The sequence below is a fragment of the Xenopus laevis genome, chromosome 8L (assembly GCF_017654675.1).
Source record: "Xenopus laevis strain J_2021 chromosome 8L, Xenopus_laevis_v10.1, whole genome shotgun sequence".
NCBI lineage: Eukaryota > Metazoa > Chordata > Amphibia > Anura > Pipidae > Xenopus > Xenopus laevis.
The window spans coordinates 116,051,489-116,073,036 of record NC_054385.1 but is presented as its reverse complement, the minus strand read 5'-3'; the positions used below and the strand labels follow the sequence as shown (position 1 = coordinate 116,073,036).

Genomic DNA, 21,548 nt, shown 5'->3' with positions numbered 1-21,548 from the left:
CTTATGGCAAAAATACCCTTATTAAACCACCCAAGTGGTGGGTTAATAATGGTATCACATGGGAGCCTATAAGATGCCCAGTTGGGAGCTAAATCCATGGCCTGATACAATCATCAGCCAATTGTTTTTTTCAAATTTGACTTATTAATATACTTTAAACTGATATCAGTCAGATTTCAATGAGGTATGCCATGATTTGGATTAAAGTGCTTAGGTTGGCTTTTTAATTGTAGGTATTGACATTTCTTTTTGCAATATTTAGACCCCACGTTCAGCTTGCAGTGAAACATGTCACACTGGATACAAGAAGAAACCTAAAGTGGGATATCCAGCTTGCTGCTATGACTGTGTTCCCTGCCCAGAGGGTGAGATATCCAACCAGACAGGTAAGGAATATATATTAGATCAGAAATATTAGGAATCATTTACAAAGCAGAGAACTGTGAAAATTGCAATAAAAGGGCGAATATGCCGTTTTTTGGCACATGGTATTTTGATGTTGCAGAGACCTGCCACTATCACCATGAATAGATCACTACCAGCTTAAGCAACAAACCAACCATTAGCTATTCTAGCGGTATGTAGAACAATTAAATCATAGGTTACTATTTTGGTTTAAATTTGTGGAGTGTTTATTAAAGGAAGAGTAACACCAAAAAATTAAAGTGTTTAAAGTAATGAAAGTATAATGTACTGTTGCTCCTGCACTGGTAAAATGTATGTGTTTGCTTCAGAAATACTACTAGTTAAATAAGCAGGCTGCTGTGTAGCCATGGGGACAGCCATGGAGAAAAGGCACAGGATACACAGCAGATAACAGATAAGCTCTGTAGTATACAATGGGATTCTTCAGAACATGTCTGTTATCTACTGTGTATCCTGTGCTTGCATGGCTGCCCCCATGGCTACACAGCAGCTTGTTTATATAAACTATAGTAGTATTTATCTGTTATCTACTGTGTATCCTGTGCTTGAATGGCTGCCCCCATGGCTACACAGCAGCTTGTTTATATAAACTATAGTAGTACTTATCTGTTATCTACTGTGTATCCTGTGCTTGATTGGCTGCCCTCATGGCTACATAACAGCTTGTTTATATAAACTATAGTAGTACTTATCTGTTATCTACTGTGTATCCTGTCCTTGATTGGCTGCCCTCATGGCTACATAACAGCTTGTTTATATAAGCTATAGTAGTACTTATCTGTTATCTACTGTGTATCCTGTGCTTGAATGGCTGCCCCCATGGCTACACAGCAGCTTGTTTATATAAACTATAGTAGTACTTATCTGTTATCTACTGTGTATCCTGTGCTTGCATGGCTGCCCCCATGGCAGCTTGTTTAAATAAACTAGTAGTTAGTGTTTCTAAAGCAAAGACACCAGTTTTACCAGTGCAGGGCAACACTAATTATATTGTCATTTGATTAAAACACTTTCATTTTTTGGTGAAACTCATTATTTGGAAAAGCCAAGAGCTTGATGGCCAACCTGCAACAGTTTGAAAATAGCTGAAATGATACACAAGAAATGTGTTATATTTGTTCTATTTCTTGCATATGCATCACTGAAATTTAAAGCTTTATCTCCAACAAAATGTCCGTGGCTGACACAGCATAGGGATTGGCTAAATAATTATTCACAGACACAGTAGTTGTTAATTGTTTGTTCTCTAGATGGACTACAGTAGTGTTGTACTGTTATAATCAGCTGATTACAATGACTTACAATGACTCTTTCAAACTCCTTATGATGATGGAACTAGGAATATCTGTAGATAATAAACACGGTTATCGCAAGTAATGCCAAGGGTCAGAAAGATTGTGTCCTACATGGACAAAAATATTATAGATTGAGTGTATTTTTTTTTGGCAATCACTGTTAGGATGTGGCAATGTCGTGCCGAGCATAGAGGCACGAAACGCATATTTTTTTTGTATACCCACTGCCATATTTATGCCACATTGTGTGTTTTAATAAAGCCAAATTGATATGAACATTAGTGACTCCAGTGGATATATATGTGATCTCCAGTACTCAAAAGGGACATCACTAAAATAGAAAAAGTAGAGTGAAGAAAACTAAGTTTATATGAAGAACTGATGACCAACCGATTTATATTGAGGTGCTTAAAGGTGTATACACACATAAACAAATATATAATAATATAAAATAAATAAAAAATACCATAACATGTATATTGCTTTCTCTTTATAGGTAGAGACTCCTGTATTAAATGTCTAATAAACCAATGGCCTAATTCATACAGAAATATTTGCACTGACAAAGTCATAACTTACTTATCCTATCATGAGCCACTAGGTGCATCACTAACTTCATTATCAGTTATTTTTTTCGTGATGACTTGTTTGGTTCTGATGATCTTTGCTAAATACAGAAACACACCTGTTGTTAAAGCCAATAACCGAGATCTCAGCTACATCCTCCTCATCTCCCTAAAGATTTGTTTTCTATGTAATTTGCTCTTCATTGGCCATCCTCTACAAGTGACCTGCATTCTAAGACAAACAGTGTTTGGAGTCACCTTTTCAATTGTTATTTCTTCAGTTTTGGCTAAAACAGTAACTGTGGTTATTGCCTTTAATGCCACCAGACCCGGAAGCAAATTGAGGAATTATTTGGGAACAAGAGTGTCTAATTCCATTGTAATATTCTGCCCTATGATGCAAGTGATTATATGCACCAGCTGGTTAGTGTCCTTCCCTCCCTTTCCTTATTATAACATGGATGATGTAGTTGGGATGATAGTAGCCGAGTGCCATGAACATTCAAGCTTTGGATTTTACTGCATCCTGGGATTTATGGGATTATTAGCAATTCTTAGTTTTATTATTGCTTTCTTTGCTCGGACATTGCCTGATATATTTAACGAAGCCAAGTTTATCACCTTCAGCATGTTGCTGTTCTGCAGTGTATGGATCTCTTTTATTCCAGCTTATCTGAGCACTAAAGGCAAATATGTTGTGGCAGTGGAAATATTTGCTATCTTGGCTTCTAGCTCTGGAATTCTGAGCTGTATCTTTATTCCCAAGTGCTATATCACTCTTTTTAGAGCTGACCAGAACACAAAGAATTTTATAATAAAGAACTGATATGATTTAATTCAGTAGTGTTGGCAATTAATTGCAATTGAAGTAAAATAATAAAATTGACCTAGATGTTAGCAAATCAGTAGTATGATAGATGATAGATGGATAGACCTTTGGGTGTTAAATTCAAGTTTGGTATATTTTGTGCCATATTTTTTAATTCTATTCAATCTTCATTATATAATGTAATTCAAAGAATTGGAAGTCACTCATGCAATGCTGGTACAGACTGCCTCCTTAGTATTTTATTGGAGCCATCAGTTGTAGCCATTTGATATGTATGCACTCTGCTAGAAATTGTTTCTTTAATAAAAGTACACATCCACTTCTTGTATTCATTAAATAATGCCTGCTTCAAATCATCCCATAGATTTTCGATGATATTCAAGTTGGGGGACTGTGACGACCATTCCAGAACATTGTACTTCTCCCTCTGCATAAATGCCTTTGTAGATTTCCAAGTGTGTTTAGGGTCATTGTCTTGTTGGAATATCCAACCCCTGAGTAACTTCAACTTTGTGACTGATGCTTGAACATTATCCTGAAGAATTTGTTGATATTGAGTTGAATTCATCCGACCCTCGACTTTTAACAAGTGCCCCAAGTCCCTGAACTAGCCACACAGCCCCACAGCATGATGGAACCTCCACCAAATTTGACAGTAGGCAGCAGGCGTTTTTCTTGGAATGTGGTGTTCTTCTTCTGCCATGCAAAGCGCTTTTTGTTGTGACCAAATAACTAAATTTTTGTCTCATCAGTCCAAAGCCCTTTGTTCCAAAATGACTGTGGCTTGTCTAAATGAGCTTTTGCATACAACAAGTGACTGTTTGTGGCGTGAGTGCAGAAAGGGCTTCTTTCTCATCACCCTGTCATACAGATGTTTTTTGCTCAAATTGTGCTGAATTGTAGAACGATGTACAGTAACCATTCTCACAATCTTACGCATATGCCGCTCCTGTATTTTTCTTGGCCTGCCAGACCTGGGTTATACAGCAACTGTGCCTGTGGCCTTCCATTTCCTGATTACATTCCTTACAGTTAAAACTGGCAGTTTAAACCTCAGAGATAGCTTTTTGTATCCTTCCCCTTAACCATAATACTGAACAATTTTTGCTTTCAGATCTTTTGAGAGTTGCTTTGAGGATCCCATGCTGTCACTCTTCAGAGGAAATTTAAACAGAAGCACAACTTGCAATTGGCCACCTTAAATACATTTTTTCATGATTGGACACATCTGCCTATGAAGTTCAAGGCTTAACGAGCTAATCCAACCAATTTGGTATTGCCATTAATCAGTTTTGAGCAGTCACATGCATTCAAATTAGCAGAATTACAAGGATACCCAGTGGTCAGTTTTTCACATTTGATTTAATTTCATACAACTGAATAATGCTTCACTAAAAATCCTTTTCAGAAAACACCCCAGTGCTCAGATGTTCCTGGGAAATAAAAGACATACCACTGTTATCTTTTTTTGTTGAAAGTAGTGTGAATTATTATGAAGGCTGCAAGGGGTTCCCAAACTTTTTCATATGACTGTACATATAACATACAGAGTTACATACATAACGACCAGTACAGTACAAAAGGTGAGGAAGGCCCTGTGCAAAAGAGCTTACAATCTAAAGGGGAAGGAAATGAGACACAAGGTGTGGGAGTGGGCAAAGTGAAGAATAAGCAGGTGAGAGATGTAGCATATGGTATTACATTTGGTAGCTAAACAGAGTGAGGGTAGTCTTATCTAAATAAGTGTGTTTTAAAAGATCTTTTGAAAGCAGAAAGGTTGGGAGAAAGTTGGACAGACTGTGGGAGAGAATTCCAGAGGAGGGGTGCAGCCCTTGCAAAATCTTCTGATGATGTCAATTATGTTGACTCGGGAAGGGTTTCTTTTCTCTCTGATGTCAATAGCTCTGAAGGTATAGGGGCATAACTGTGTACATGTCTGTTGAAAAAAAAAAAAAAAGAGTAGTTTGCTTTAACAAAGCCATTCTAGGGTAAAAGTAAGAATCCTATGTAAACTGATTAGCTCCTTGGATTATTTTTCTAATCATAATAAATATTAATTTGGGTGCAAGGAGAACAATGGAGCTTTATAAATATACAATTTATTTAAACTGTCATAAAATATTTTTTTTCAATCTGCTCCTTTATAATTATGCTTTGTATTTTTCTTCCTATCAACTCAACATTGAGCAGGTGATTGAGATATTAAAAGGTAGTCTTACAATAAACCTATGAAGACTTTAATCATCTGTTCAGTTCATAGGTTTCTTGCCCAATATCACCCTGGGCTTCCATATTATAGATCCTTTTTTAACTGAAGAAAAGGCAATCACTGGAATGATTAATATTTGGATCCCATCCCTAACTATTGGTGTGGGCATTCACCTAAATTGTTGGGTTTTGTGGATGGCATATCTTCTCTCCTTATACCCAGAGTCTTTGGAATTTACAAAGTCCCCCATGTATAACCAAATTATATTATTATAACATTACTGGTTAGAATATGATGAAAAAATGTCAAATGTATGAACGAATTTGAATTCAGGAGTGTTGTTAATTAGTGATTGGCAAATCTGACCACTTTTGCTTCGCTGAAAATTCGTGAAATGGCGAAGATTTGCGAAATGCATTGAAGTCTATGGGTGACAATTTTTTTTTTTTAAAGCGTGACGCAGAGCAACAAATTTTCTTTTTAACTTACAACTATGCCTGCAACTATATTTTTCACCCATAAGAGTCTTTGGACATAATTTTCCCAGGACAACTGGATGAAAATGTGTTAGGGGCAGATTTACTAATGGTCGAATTTCGAAGTACAAAAAACTTCGAAAATTCGACCATCGAATTAAAAAACGTTGAATTTGAATATCAAATTCAACGTTTTTTCAACAAAATTTGGCAATCCTGCGATCGAATAAAAATCATTTGATCGAATGATTAAATAGTTTGAACCGAACGATTTTTAGCGATTGATCGAAGGATTTCTATTCGACCAAAAAAAAAAAACTTAGAAAAGTGCTCTGGAAGGTCCCCATACGCTAACATTGCACTTCGGTAGCTTTAATTTGGCGAAGTATGAAGTCAAAGTTTTTTTTTTAAAGAGACAGTACTTTGATTATCTAATGGTCGAACTATTTTTACTTAGAATCGTTCGGATATAGCGTCGAAGTACCCAAAAATTTACTTCAAAATTCTAACTTTTTTGAAATTCACTGAATTGAATCAGGCCCAGAATGATTAAAGTAACAGTTGATTAGTAGTAGACCCATATTCATGTTTGTTCTACTATAATGGATAGTAAAAAAAAAAAATGTTCAATGCATATGAAGACTTTTGCAAACTTTAGGTGGAGCTCAACAGGTCAGATTCACCCATCAGTAAATGGTTTATACTAAGAACATATAGAATTACATACACACAGTGACCAGTAACAGTTATAAAAGATGCAGAGGGTCCTGCCCAAAAGAGTTTACAATCTTGTCAGAGTTCTAAAATCTGATTCTACACCCAAGATTATCACATATATGTATTGTATTGTGCCCTATTCATTCAATTACTTAGAGATTTTTGAAACCATGATTAAAAACTCTATTTGGCAAATGTAATAAAAGTTGCAAAGAGAAAAACTACCCACACCAATAATAACAAAAATTCACATCTCCCAATGTAATATTCTTACTTAAACTGCATTGCGAATTTTAATTGCGCACTTTTAAGAAGCGCTTGAAGGTGTCGTAATCCTTTGGAGCAAACGTAACAACTTTTTCAGTAAGAAGTTTTATTACATTCACTGCGCAATAGAGCAAACTATAATATTTGCAAACTTTCTTCCAGAAATTGGTTGCTAAACAGTTTCCGGGGGTGCAAAAGCTATATTAAATTTGCGCACAGGAAAATTTGTTTGTGCAAAGGCATAACTTTTTTTGCACTGCAAATAGATTTTTATTATATTACCCCAATTCTCTAAAACCACAAATGTCATGAAAGTTATTAAACGATTTGAATATAAAAAGTATATATAGAAAAAAAAAAAAAAAACACTGAATGATCCCCCAAAAAAGTGATCAAACAAATAAATAAAACAAACTGTAAAAATTCAATTTTTTTGGACAATTACAAGTGAAAAAAAATCTGAAAACCTCTAAAAGCCCAAATGGCTACAAAAAAGTCCAATTGGATCAGCATAGATCCCATTGACTTGTATGGGACCTCGATTGCTTTTACTTGAAGAAGTCTTGTATTAAGAGTTTTTCACGGTTTTTACACATAATACATAGTGATGAATGAATTTGTCCCATTTTGCTTCACCATAAAATTTGCAAAACTACTAAAAAATTTGCAAAAAAAATGTTCTTGCTACAAACGCATTAAAGTCAATGGGCATTATTTCTTAAGGTGTTTTTTTTTTTGTCTTGACGACTTTTTTGTCGAAATGCATTAAAGTCAATGGGTGTTTTGTTCTTACGCCGACTTTTTTGTCTCTGCAACATTTTTGTCCTGCCAACTTTTTTTGTCATAGCAAACATTTTGCGGCAAATTTTTTCACTGCGGATTTTTGTTTGAATGTATCTGGCCTACTGTCATGCCCAGTAGCCCAAACCCCACACTGGAATGACCAGCAGGGCTACTGGGTCAGTATTTAAAGTGTAACTAAGAGGGAATAGACTGTAAAAGATGCAGACAGGTGTTCATTAGCCAACATAAAGAAAATAGCAACTTACTGGCTCAGGAGTAAAAATAACAACAAAAGTCCAAAATAGATACAGTTCAGCCACAAAGGAAGACAAGATTCGGGAACTTCAGTATGGAGAGAGTCCTGAAACAGGGTCACACTAGAGCTAAGCAACAGGAACATCTAACGGGTGACCAGCAGGAAACAGAACTATGAACTGGCAGGGAGGGAAGCTAGCACATGGTTTTTATAAGGGCCCTCTGCTGGGAGCTAATAAGGAATAGGCTGCACCTGCCGGTTAACACAGAGCAGCTGAGTAATTAACAGCGCCAGGGCTAGCCATAGGATCCTCAGAAAAGGGAAAACGCATACCTCAAACCTGCCAGAATAGTAAAGAGGTAGGGGAACAGGCTTTAATACAACAGGTCCCAGGTTCAAACCCCAGCAGAGGGATAATTTCTTACACCTACGTGATTGAGGGCCAATAATACAAGCCAGAATTACATAGTTAAGTTGGTTTGAAATATTACTAAAATCCATCAAGTTTACCCCTCCAAATGAAACCCAGCACACATACCTACACACTCCCACTGTAACTATGTATACCAATATATAAATTTATTGTAAATTTTAACATCACAATAGCCTTGGCTATTATGCTTGTCTAAGAATCCATCCAATAAATCTTTTCCTCTAGTCTAAAGGGATGACCTCTGGTACGATGATCCATTTTATGGAAAAATTGATTTCCTGCTAGTGGTCTTTAATGTCCTTCAATGGACTTATGTAAAATAATTATGTCCCCTGGCTAGTGTCTTTTTCACCAGAGAAATCAACCCCAACTTTGAAAATCTACCCTTATAATTTAAATCTTCCATCCCTCCAACCAGTTTGGTTGCACATCTTTGCACTCTCTCCAGCTCATTTATATCCCTCTTAAGGACTAGAGCCCAAAACTGGGCTACATACTCCAGATGAAGCCTTACCAGGGACCTATAAAGAGGGAAAATTATGAGTTCATCCCTTGCGTTAATAGGGAGCATAAGGAAGGCAGAGTATGGCGCACACACAGGAATCATAGCGAAGGCAAAGTATGACACACATAGGGAGCATAGGGAAGGCAGAGTATGGCACACACAAGGAGCATAGGAAAGGCAGAGTATGACACACGCAGGAGCATAGGGCAAAGTATGACATACACAGGGAGCATAGGTCAGGCAGAGTACTGCATACACAGGGAGCATAGGGAAGAGTATGGCACACACATGGAGTATAGGGCAGGCAGAGTATGACACACACAGGGAGCATAGATCAGCCAGAGTTTGGCACACACAGGGAGCATAGGGAAGACCGAGTATGGCACACACAAGGAGCATAGGGAAGGCAGAGTATGGCACACACAGGGAGCATGGGGCGGGCAGAGTATGACACACACAGGGAGCATAGGCCAGGCAGAGTATGGCACACACAGGGAGCAGAGGGAAGGCAGAGTATGGCACACACAGGGAGCATAGGGCAGGCAGAGTATGGCACACACAGGGAGCATTGGCCAGGCAGAGTATGACACACAGGGAGCATAGGCAAGGCAGAATACACCGGGAGACAGGGAAACCCATCAGTACCACTCTAAGATGAACAGTTACTGCGCATGAGCTATCAGGCTTGCAGTAGTCTCAGGAGTCTTTCTATGTGGAATGCGCATTCAAGTGTCTGGATGCATGTGCACTGACGTCATTGCGGCGCATCTCAACTGCGCATGCGCTTCGGCACTGGAGTTCTGGTATGTGCGATTTTGGAAACTGGCAAAGACGCACAGAAACCCGAATCGGGAGCCGCTCCGGAAAGTAAGTCCTGACATGAGCAGTGATTCCTGACTTGGCCCAACTGCTCCTGCAGGCTTCATGTTGGCGTTTTTTTACTAATGCTCAGTGTGCATTAGGGGGGTTGGTATGGGGGTTTAGTTCTCCTTTAGGCTTCATGTTGGCATTTTTTTTACTAATGCTCAGTGCGCATTGGGGGGGGGGTTGGTACGAGGATTAAGTTTTCCTTTAAGTGCTGACTGTTTCTGAAAGCACTGATTGGTTCAGGCATAGCATTTTATATGGTACAGTGAATTGTTTGTAATGTAAACAGTGTAATTTAGAAATAAAAACCATAAAAATAATGACAGAATCTTTTTAAGCCTATGTACAGTAGATACCCAAAGTACTAAATCAAAATGTTTATTGTTTTTAGAATGTCCCTATACTAATGATGTTCTGCATGTCTATTTTTACCTGACCTTCCTCCTCCCCATGTGTTACCCCTACGTTATTCACACCCCCATCTGTTCCCACTAATACTGTAAAATTATAAAGAGCAAATTAAAAAGAGAATTTTGATAGATTGAAATAGATGTACCTTTGCTCATTCCTGGGAAAACGTAGCTTCCCTCAATATGTCAGTTCAACTGACAGCTGCAACCTATGCAAAAGTGCAAGTGGTGGCGTATGGGAAATATTTGATAGTTGTACATCTAGCAACAATGGTGAGTTTTGATTTTGATATTCACCGCATAACATAGTTTTATTTGCAGACAACAATATTGTTATTTTGTTGAGCAATGAGTTATACTTTAGGGATGCACCAAATTCAGGATTTGGTTTGGTATTCAGCCTTTTTCAGCAGGTTTTGGATTTCAGTGGATCCTCACGCCTTGCCAAACCAAATCCGAATCCTTAAAATCATGTGACTTTTTTGTCACAAAACAAGGAATTAAAAAATACTTTAGCCACACACATTGTGTCTATTTTTCAGCCCCTCCCTCCTAATTTGCATTTGCAAATAGGTTTCGGATTTGGTTTAGTATACAAGTAAAAAATACAACCAAGCTTGGGCCATTCCCTTACATAACAAACACTTATGCCCCTGACAAAGCCATCTTGAACGGCAAAACGTGTAGGGTGGTGTAGGTGGACGGTGGGGGACAGCACCCATCCGGTCCCAACGTAGCTAGTAGAATAGGCATTGTGGGAATAATGAACCGGAGAAGGGTGGGGGCTAATAACAGCAGCACTTGAGCGATATGAACTAGTTTAACTGATAGCGATTGATACGCTTGGCATCATCAACCCCATCACCTCCACCTACGTTGTGGATTTTAATTAAGTGTATCTATTTTTATGGTAATTTTCCTGCACTGCTCAATTGAAAGGCAGTGAGTCGCTTGTCATGCGTGTTTGTTATGTAAGGGCATGGCCCAAGTTTGGTTGTATTTTTTACTTTAACACATTAAAGGTTAAGTTTTCATTTTAATTCCGGTCAGTAGTCTAATTACCATCACCTGAACGGGCTGGCATTTGAGCTAAAGGCTGCACCCTAGTTCTTTAAGGGTCACAGTCCGAAGCTCGACTTTTCTTGTATGATATATTTACCACCAGCCTGCGGGTGTTATTACTGTGGTGCTACAGTTGCTCGATTAGTACCATTTGGATATACTGGCTAAATCTAAAATGAGGCAACTTCATATCTAATATGATGGCCGAGGCTGACTTTAAGATGTCCAATGTAATCAATGTCCAGTGTCACTCATTTTCTATTATGGAGTGGCCATGAAGGTATTTACTTGAGCTCCAGTGTTAAATATGTTTTTTTTTTATTTATTATTGGAGTTTACAACTTGGAGCTTCTGGACCTGGTAATTATAATGGCAAAAAAATAGACTGTTCAGTGAAACAGTTTCATTTGCAATCTATAATTGCCCTCTAATTATAATGCAAAGTACATGTAACCTGATCTACATTTAGTACAGGAGAATATATAAACAAAAGGCAATCTCAGTAAACAGACACGTTCCTAGACAGACCAAGATGAATTGTTCTGTGATGCTTTCCCTTATAGCTATTGATTTTAAAGATTATCTTATCACTTATTAATGATAAGCAACACCTCACTGAGAAATTGTGTAATGTAAAGGAGTGACTTTCTGCTTTAAAAATGAATTTTATTCTTTGTGCTGTTCTGATTCTGCTAAAACTCCCAGATCTGGTGGAAAACCGAATCCAGCCTAAATTTGCTCTCACATTTCCAGAATATTTATTTGAAACATATTATCATCAGGATGGAGATTACATTTTGGGAGGGCTGATTACTGTCAAGACACATTTTTCACCAGAGTTATTTGACTTTAAAAGGAAAACCAGTCAACGCTCCTGTAGTGCGTAAGTACTCTGCTCCTGTTTTCTTTGTTGTTTTATTGATATACTACACACAGCATAAATAGCATTAGCTTCGCATTTCAATAAAACTCCAATTTTTCGCACTTTAATAAAAAAATTCAGCCAAACTTCCAAATCTGAATCCCCTAAATTTACCAAAATTGTTCTTGAAAAAGTTGTGCAAAGACAAAATCGATCATCAATTTAAAAACTCGACTATAGCAAATTTTGGCTGCAACAACTCAAATTTATCAGATTATTTAACGAAAACCAGTGTAAACAGCCTAAAACTATTGAGAATCCTGAAGGTAAAAACGTGTTCCAGTTGTTAAAGGGACAATCTGCCACTGACTTCTAGATGATATCGACAGGTTTTAGCCGGAGTATGTTCGGATTAAAATTTATAGCAGCTTTGGAGCATAATAAATCTTGAGATATTTGAGGGTTTTTTTTTTAAAACTTTACCAGAAAAAATTGAGGTTTAATAAATAGGCTTTCCAATTCCATTCAAAAAATTGTCTCAAAAAATGGTTGCCTTTCCAGTTTGGCTGTGAATCTCGCAATCTACAGCAAATATGTCAATGGGGAATTTCACATTTATATTTTTCTATATTGTTAATTAGTCCTTTTCATTTTTTTATACATATACTGTATCAAAAAGTCTAAAGACATCAAGGTTTAGAGTCAATCCATCCTTTCCAAAAACCACATTACTCTGCTGTGAAAGGCCTAGACTGGGGCTGCCTCCGATGGACTGCATAGCAGATATTACTGTCTCTGGTGCTTTAGCTTTTTTAGACAAGTGCCCTGATTGCTGTTAATGATCTGACTAAACTCTGAACGTATATCAGCACTCTGTCAGATGCAGCCGGATCACTACCAGCAAGCAGCAGTCTACAAATGCTACAGCACCAGAGACAGTTCTCTCTTCTAAGAAATCAACTTGAGACAGCCCCGGTTGCTGCACTCTTTTTTTCCATTCATTCTTTATTTAAAGGAAAAAGCTACACAAAAGAAAATGTAATTTTAAGAAACTTTTTAATTTACAGTTAAAAAAGACTACTTCCATACCTTATATATTATTTTTTTAAATTAATATACAGGTATGGACCCTGTTATCCAGAATGCTTGGGACTTGGGTTTTTCTGGATAATGGATAATTCCATAATTTGGATCTTCATACGTTAAGTCTACTAGAAAATAATTTAATAATAAATAAAACCAATAGGCTAGTTTTGCTTCCAATAAGGATTAGTATCTTAGTTGGGATCAAGTACAAGTTACTGTTTTATTATTACAGAGAAAAAGGAAATAATTTTAGAAAATCTGGAAAAGCTAATTTTAGTGCCTTGAGGGCTGCCCTACAGAGCATTGATTGGGGCATTAAGTTTTCAGCTAAAAACACAGAACAGAAATGGTTGTCATTTAAAATGATATTAAATCATTACTGTTCTCAATTTATTCCCTTTACGAGTAAATGTAGAAGCTCTAAGAATCATCCCATGTGGCTTAATACAGAAGTAAAGAAGTTAATTGGAAAGAAGAGAAAGGCATTTTAAAAACTACAAATCTGTAGGGACAAAAGCTGCATTTAATGAATATAAACACTGTAATAAATGTTGTAAATTAGCTATCCGGAAGGCTAAGAAAAGAAATGAAGAGTTAATTGCGGTTGAGTTTCAAACTAACCCTAAAAAGTTTTTAAATATATTAATAGTAAAAAGATGCAGGTTGAGAGTGTTGCTCCATTAAATAATGGTACCAGTATGGTTGTAACAGATACAGAAAAGGCAAATGTGCTAAATCAGTTCTTTTCTTCAGTGTATACAATAGAGGAGTCTGAGTTCCCAGGCTCACTTCATAGCTGCACTAATGGCTCGGCTCAATCTAGTCAGTGGTTGACTCAGGATATGATTCATAAAGCTTTAATAAAAATTAATGTAAACAAGACTCCAGGGCCTGATGGCATACACCCCCGGGTTCTAAGAGAGCTTAGTTCAGTTTTAGACCAGCCCCTATTTCTGATTTTCTCAGATTCACTTTCATCTGGTATGGTGCCTATGGATTGGAGAAAAGATGATGTTATTACAATATTTAAAATGGGATTACAATCTCAGCGTGGCAATTATAGGACAGTAAATTTGTGTAAATCTGTGGTGGGCAAATTATTTGAAGGCTTGTTAAAGGATCACATTCAAAATTTTGTCCTAGTGAATGGCATTATGAGCAGCATCAGCATGGCTTTATGAAGGATAGGTCATGTCAGACAAATTTGATTGCTTTTTATGATGAGGTAAGTAAGATTCTGGATGAAAATGCAAAAAGAATGGAGTAATCAGCACCTTCCACCTATCAGCAAACACAATTGGTGTGCAGGGTCAAGTGATATATAGTGAACAATTAATAGAGAGTAAAGAATGACCCCTAAATTGCACCTTCCCAATTATTATTCCATGAATCCCATGAACACAAGGTAAAACTTAACCTTTATTGGTATATTGTTAAAATAGCACCAAGGGTGAAGAATCAAAAAAGATTAAAATTACAACCAGGAGGAGCACATTGTAGCTGAATTATGCAGTGTGTCCCAGATGCTTGAAAAACGATCGTATTCAATACTGAAAGGATCCCATGAGAAGCATCACATTAAGGATTCACTGCATTCAGTCTTGTGAATCCAAAAAAAGCCCATGGTGATTACCCAAGGGGTTAATTGACTGAGGGGCGCAAAGATCTGCAGTTTACAACAGTTAAATAGAATTGGAATGCAGATACCAATTAAATCGGCCCAAATCCTTGCAAGGAATATGCCTAATAGAACGGGCAATATAAGGTTAAAGAGCCTGTCTGAGCGAATGAGATGGTCGGCGTTACATTCTTCCACTGTTAGCAGATATGGTGCTATTGAGTCAGACACCTTAACTGCACCCCCAGAGATACTGGGGCTCATTTATTAACGCAGCGCTAAAAAGAGCGCAGTGGCCAGACATTTGCCCAGCGCATGCGAGTATTTAATAATGTAGCGCACGATACCTTAACAGTGCGATTTGTGCGCTAATGTAGACACAAGACAGGTGCGACGTGTGAAACTGCGTATCAGCTGTCGCAGTGCTTATAATAAATTGTGCGCACAGGAAGATACCGCAAAGGTAAGGATTAGTTGTGCTCATGTATGAATGCGCTGCTTTAATTAGTTGCGTCACATATTGCGCATATTGCGTTCACTTAGACGCATCTGCATTTGTTTCTGTGCTAATATTTGTTTGGTTGCAAAGGTGTTTAGCCTACCTGATACCCTTAAAGGAACCTTGGTCAATATAAACATGTTGGGTGGAAGGCGTGGTTAATATGCACTTTACAAGGGTTGTTCATCTTGAATATACTAGCGCAGCTGGGCAGGAATGCGCATTTTGAAGAGCGTTACTATTACGCCACGAAGAGGCAGGCGTAAAAATTGTGGTGCTGTTGCCCGGGTGCAGTTTTGCACATATACAGACGCAAATCTGCGACGGCCGCAGTGCAAGCGCATTGTAGCCACGCCCACAGCCACGCCCCTAACAACCACGGCATCGTTTGCGACATAAATGCCCAATCTTTTGCGCAATGCGCATAAACAAAACCATCGCAAAAGCTCTGTGTTATGCGCAATATCACGCAAATATATTAGCGATCACGCTTGTGATGGCGCAGACAACCTTTTGCGTCCACTTATGCGCTGCGCTGCTTTAATAAATGAGCCCCACTATGTTTCCAACGGAAGGATCCGTTACAGAACAATTAGCAGCAACTAACTGAATTAGCAGCACGAGTAACTCCCTGCCTGGTTGAGCTAAAAAAGTAACAGGCGCCTGACACGCGTTTCGCTCGCTCGGCGAGCTTTATCAAAGGCAATCTGCGGCGCGCAGAGAAGTGCGTATATTTATAGACACGCAAAGTCCGTTACTATTTGAATGGGCCAATGAGCAGGAGTATATCGAAATGTGGGGCGGAGCTATTGTGTTAGATGCTTAGATCCCACACTCGTAACTCTTGATTGGTTGGTGGACTAGGTATCTAATTGTACAATGACAAGTATTAGAGGGAAACGAATAGGCTACAGAATATCCACTCTGAATAAGTAACATGGAGTCTATTTTGTCCCATTAAGTAAATTCAGTTATAATGTAGCCAATAATGGGAAAATGGCTACATACTTTAATTCATAGCCATATATAGCTGATGTTGATCTACAACCATGTACAAGTCAGTTTTAATCATATTGCTGGTAAGTCATATCTACATATAAGCTAAATCCTAAGAGTCACAAATGAGAACTATCAGAAATGAAGATAAAGGTTGTGATTCACTAGAACTCCCATACTTCAAATAAAGATATTCATCGTGATACTTTCGTTCAGACCATCGGGGCCCATGGCGTTCATATTAAAAATCCATTCACTTTCTTTAGCAAGAAGGGACGATTCAAGGTCCCCACCTCTGATCCCCATGGAAATTCTAGATAATCCAGTTACTAGGAGACCTCTGCTGATATGATTATGTTGTTCCAAAAAGTGTCGACTCACTGGTGGTAGTTTTCTTCCTGATTTAATCCATTCAAGAGCATTGTCAATACTAGACACATGTTCTAGAACTCTTTTCTTAAGAGCCCGATTCGTTTTGCCAATATATATTTTGCCACACAGACAGGTCAACATATAGACTACACACTCTGTATTGCAATAAAAAGCTTGGGTAATCTTATGTCGCTTAACAAATCTGTCCAAAACTAGGGGTTTATTATGCATATATCGGCAAGCCCTACATTTGCCACACGGGAATGTGCCTGTCCTTGCCATTCCAATATCTTGTTTCGCGAAATGGCTTTTGACCAATCGGTCCCGTAGGTTTGGTGCTCTACGACAACTTGTGAGTGGCCGGGGTCCCAGTACATTCGACAAGACTGGATCAGTCAATAAGATGTGCCAGTGCTTCTTTAGTATGGAATCAATGGTTAACCATTGTTTGCAATAAGTGCTTATGAAGCGTACTGGTTGTGAGTCCAGATCAGTCGGTACCTTAGATTTGTTGAACAGGCTATCCCTGGGGGTCCGAAGGGCCCGGGAATAAGCTTTTCGAATCAAGGTTTGTGAGTAACCTCTTGCAGTCAGACGTGTAGTCAGTTCAATTGATCGTTTTTTAAAAACGGTCGTATCTGAACAGTTGCGTCTTAGTCTGATAAATTCACCTACTGGGATACCCCTTTTAGTTGATACTGAATGATGACTCTGAAAGTGTAAAATGGAATTAGTGGCCGTAGCTTTACGGAACAGATCAGTGGAAATCGTGCCATCATCATTTATTGTGAGAGTGATGTCCAAAAAATCAATGCTACGATTACTGATGGTATGTGTTAACCTGACATTCAGATTGTTGTCATTAAGTGTCACCAAAAATTCACTGAGTAATTCCTGGTTTCCCGTCCATAGGAACACCAGGTCATCAATGTAACGATACCAAAATGATATAAAGGGTGTATAACGTGACATTCTATCACCAAAGACCCAGAAAGCCTCCCACCAGCCCATGAAGAGGTTAGCGTAGGTGGGTGCAAATGCAGCCCCCATCGCCACCCCTCTTACTTGTAAGTAAAATTTCTCATGGAAAACAAAGAAATTGTGATTAAGGCAAAATTTAATTAGGTCAGCCATAAAATCAATATATTGGCTGTCCCATTCACTTTCTGTTTCCATGAAGAATCTCGCTGCACATAGGCCATTTTTGTGTGAAATAGAAGAATACAATGATTCCACATCACAGCTCACCAGGAGTGTACCTGTCTCTGCTTTGACATAGTGTAGTTTGTGTAACAGATCCCCTGTATCTTTATTATAAGAGGGGAGATTCACAACAAATCTCCTCATTTTGGAATCAATGTATTGGCTAGCCCTTTCTCATAAATTCCCATTCCCCGATACAATGGGGCGACCTGGTGGTTTGGAAATGTTTTTGTGCACTTTTGGCAGCATATAGAATGTAGGGGTGGTGGAGACTACGTTAGATAGAGCTTTATGTTCACTTTTGCTAATAAAACCAGTCTGATAGCCATCAGTGACGAGAGTATTGTACAACCCTCTAAATTCGACAGTTGGGTCCCGGTGTAATTTTTGATAGCATTGGGTATCATTCAATTGTTTCAAAGCCTCAGTCAAGTACATGATTCTTGGCCAAATGACAATATTCCCTCCTTTGTCTGAGGGTTTGATAATTACATCATCCCAGTCCCTAATCTGTTGTATAGCTGCACGTTCAGCCTGAGTCAGATTGTCATGACCGGATTTAGGTAACTTCATGAAGTCTCTCATAACCAATTCGCCAAAAATATTGACCGCTGGGCAGATGTTTCTAGGTGGCATGAACCGGCTTTTAGGTTTTATGATTGGCACTGACTCACTTTGCTCAGAAAGAAGGTCTTCCAAATCCAGGATTGCCAGATTAAATGTTTCATGTTCACTATCTGAATAGGAAGATGGATTGGTCAGATCGTATGGATTCATTGGATCAGAATTGGAAGATAATGGATTCAGTGCTGTTTTACACTGTATATTATCCTCTTTACTAAAGTACTTCTTGAGTAAAAGTTTTCTACAGAAGAGAAACAGATCTTTATAAAGGGAGAAGGAGCTGATATCGAAACTCGGGGAAAATGATAAACCCTTAGATAAAATTCGATTCTGGGTATCAGTAAGGATATGGTCGCTCAAATTGATGACATTCAATGTCTCTGAGCTCTGTATCTCCTGTTCTGTCCCCTTTCCCAATGGTTCTGTCTCGGATAGGCCCATTTGTCTCGATTCCTTAGCTCTCTTCCCCCCTCTCCTGATTCTCTTCTGTTGCCTAATCCTAAAAAAGGTTCATCAATCCTATTGCTGTTGGTAGGATTAGTATGCTCATCAGCTGACTTTTCAGAAGCTGTGAGATCACTCTGTGAGGTCTGTCTAGCGTTGGTGTTTTTACGACTCCATTTATAAATCGTCCCAATAGAGTAATCTGTCATATCCCTCATGTACTTTTGTTTCTTTTTATCAATAGTTTCTTGCACTGCTCTGTCTATTTCTGAATTAACCCTGGACATACGAAGCATAAATTGTTCATTCTGGGAAAATTCTGAAATTTGCTGTTCAAGTTCACTGATCTTAACCGACAAGTCTTTGACATTGTGGTTCTCATATTCACAAGCTAACGATAAAAGTTGCATGGAGCAATTGTGTAATACATCTTCCCACTTCTTTTTGAATGGTTCATCGTCAACTACAAATGTTGGAAGGATTTTAATTCGCAAACCTCTGGGGACAATATTGTTTTCTATATATTTATTATAGGTAGAAACTGTCCACCATGATTTAGAAAGTTTAACCTGTTGCTGTTGATAACTTCTCAGCAACTCCTTCCAGTTACCCTCTTCCCCTGGGTTGCCCACAGAGGCTGTATTTTGAACTGAAAATACATCAGAAAGCTGCGATGACCATTTGTCAAAACGAGATGACCTGGTGTTCCTATGGACGGGAAACCAGGAATTACTCAGTGAATTTTTGGTGACACTTAATGACAACAATCTGAATGTCAGGTTAACACATACCATCAGTAATCGTAGCATTGATTTTTTGGACATCACTCTCACAATAAATGATGATGGCACGATTTCCACTGATCTGTTCCGTAAAGCTACGGCCACTAATTCCATTTTACACTTTCAGAGTCATCATTCAGTATCAACTAAAAGGGGTATCCCAGTAGGTGAATTTATCAGACTAAGACGCAACTGTTCAGATACGACCGTTTTTAAAAAACGATCAATTGAACTGACTACACGTCTGACTGCAAGAGGTTACTCACAAACCTTGATTCGAAAAGCTTATTCCCGGGCCCTTCGGACCCCGAGGGATAGCCTGTTCAACAAATCTAAGGTACCGACCGATTGGTCAAAAGCCATTTCGCGGAACAAGATATTGGAATGGCAAGGACAGGCACATTCCCGTGTGGCAAATGTAGGGCTTGCCGATATATGCATAATAAACCCCTAGTTTTGGACAGATTTGGTAAGCGACATAAGATTACCCAAGCTTTTTATTGCAATACAGAGTGTGTAGTCTATATGTTGACCTGTCCGTGTGGCAAAATATATATTGGCAAAACGAATCGGGCTCTTAAGAAAAGAGTTCTAGAACATGTGTCTAGTATTGACAATGCTCTTGAATGGATTAAATCAGGAAGAAAACTACCACCAGTGAGTCGACACTTTTTGGAACAACATAATCATATCAGCAGAGGTCTCCTAGTAACTGGATTATCTAGAATTTCCATGGGGATCAGAGGTGGGGACCTTGAATCGTCCCTTCTTGCTAAAGAAAGTGAATGGATTTTTAATATGAACGCCATGGGCCCCGATGGTCTGAACGAAAGTATCACAATGAATATCTTTATTTGAAGTATGGTAGTTCTAGTGAATCACAACCTTTATCTTCATTTCTGATAGTTCTCATTTGTGACTCTTAGGATTTAGCTTATAATGTAGATATGACTTACCAGCAATATGATTAAAACTGACTTGTACATGGTTGTAGATCAACATCAGCTATATATGGCTATGAATTAAAGTATGTAGCCATTTTCCCATTATTGGCTACATTATAACTGAATTTACTTAATGGGACAAAATAGACTCCATGTTACTTATTCAGAGTGGATATTCTGTAGCCTATTCGTTTCCCTCTAATACTTGTCATTGTACAATTAGATACCTAGTCCACCAACCAATCAAGAGTTACGAGTGTGGGATCTAAGCATCTAACACAATAGCTCCGCCCCACATTTCGATATACTCCTGCTCATTGGCCCATTCAAATAGTAACGGACTTTGCGTGTCAATAAATATACGCACTTCTCTGCACGCCGCAGATTGCCTTTGATAAAGCTCGCCGAGCGAGCGAAACGCGCGTCAGGCGCCTGTTACTTTTTTAGCTCAACCAGGCAGGGAGTTACTCGTGCTGCTAATTCAGTTAGTTGCTGCTAATTGTTCTGTAACGGATCCTTCCGTTGGAAACATAGTATCTCTGGGGGTGCAGTTAAGGTGTCTGACTCAATAGCACCATATCTGCTAACAGTGGAAGAATGTAACGCCGACCATCTCATTCGCTCAGACAGGCTCTTTAACCTTATATTGCCCGTTCTATTAGGCATATTCCTTGCAAGGATTTGGGCCGATTTAATTGGTATCTGCATTCCAATTCTATTTAACTGTTGTAAACTGCAGATCTTTGCGCCCCTCAGTCAATTAACCCCTTGGGTAATCACCATGGGCTTTTTTTGGATTCACAAGACTGAATGCAGTGAATCCTTATTGTGATGCTTCTCATGGGATCCTTTCAGTATTGAATACGATCGTTTTTCAAGCATCTGGGACACACTGCATAATTCAGCTACAATGTGCTCCTCCTGGTTGTAATTTTAATCTTTTTTGATTCTTCACCCTTGGTGCTATTTTAACAATATACCAATAAAGGTTAAGTTTTACCTTGTGTTCATGGGATT

General features: G+C 38.5%; 1 protein-coding gene across 1 annotated transcript in view; it reads left to right on the top strand.

The window, feature by feature from the left end:
- Positions 1 to 7,215, top strand: part of v2rb-1.L (vomeronasal receptor B-1 L homeolog) — a gene marked incomplete at its 3' end in the record, with an annotated part of 29,999 nt that extends 22,784 nt beyond the window's left edge. Inside the window, 3 exon segments of the mRNA XM_041573953.1 lie at positions 263 to 386; positions 2,218 to 3,088; positions 7,176 to 7,215. Coding sequence (XP_041429887.1) covers positions 263 to 386; positions 2,218 to 3,088; positions 7,176 to 7,215 — 1,035 coding nt within the window.
- Positions 7,216 to 21,548: the final 14,333 nt, after the last annotated feature.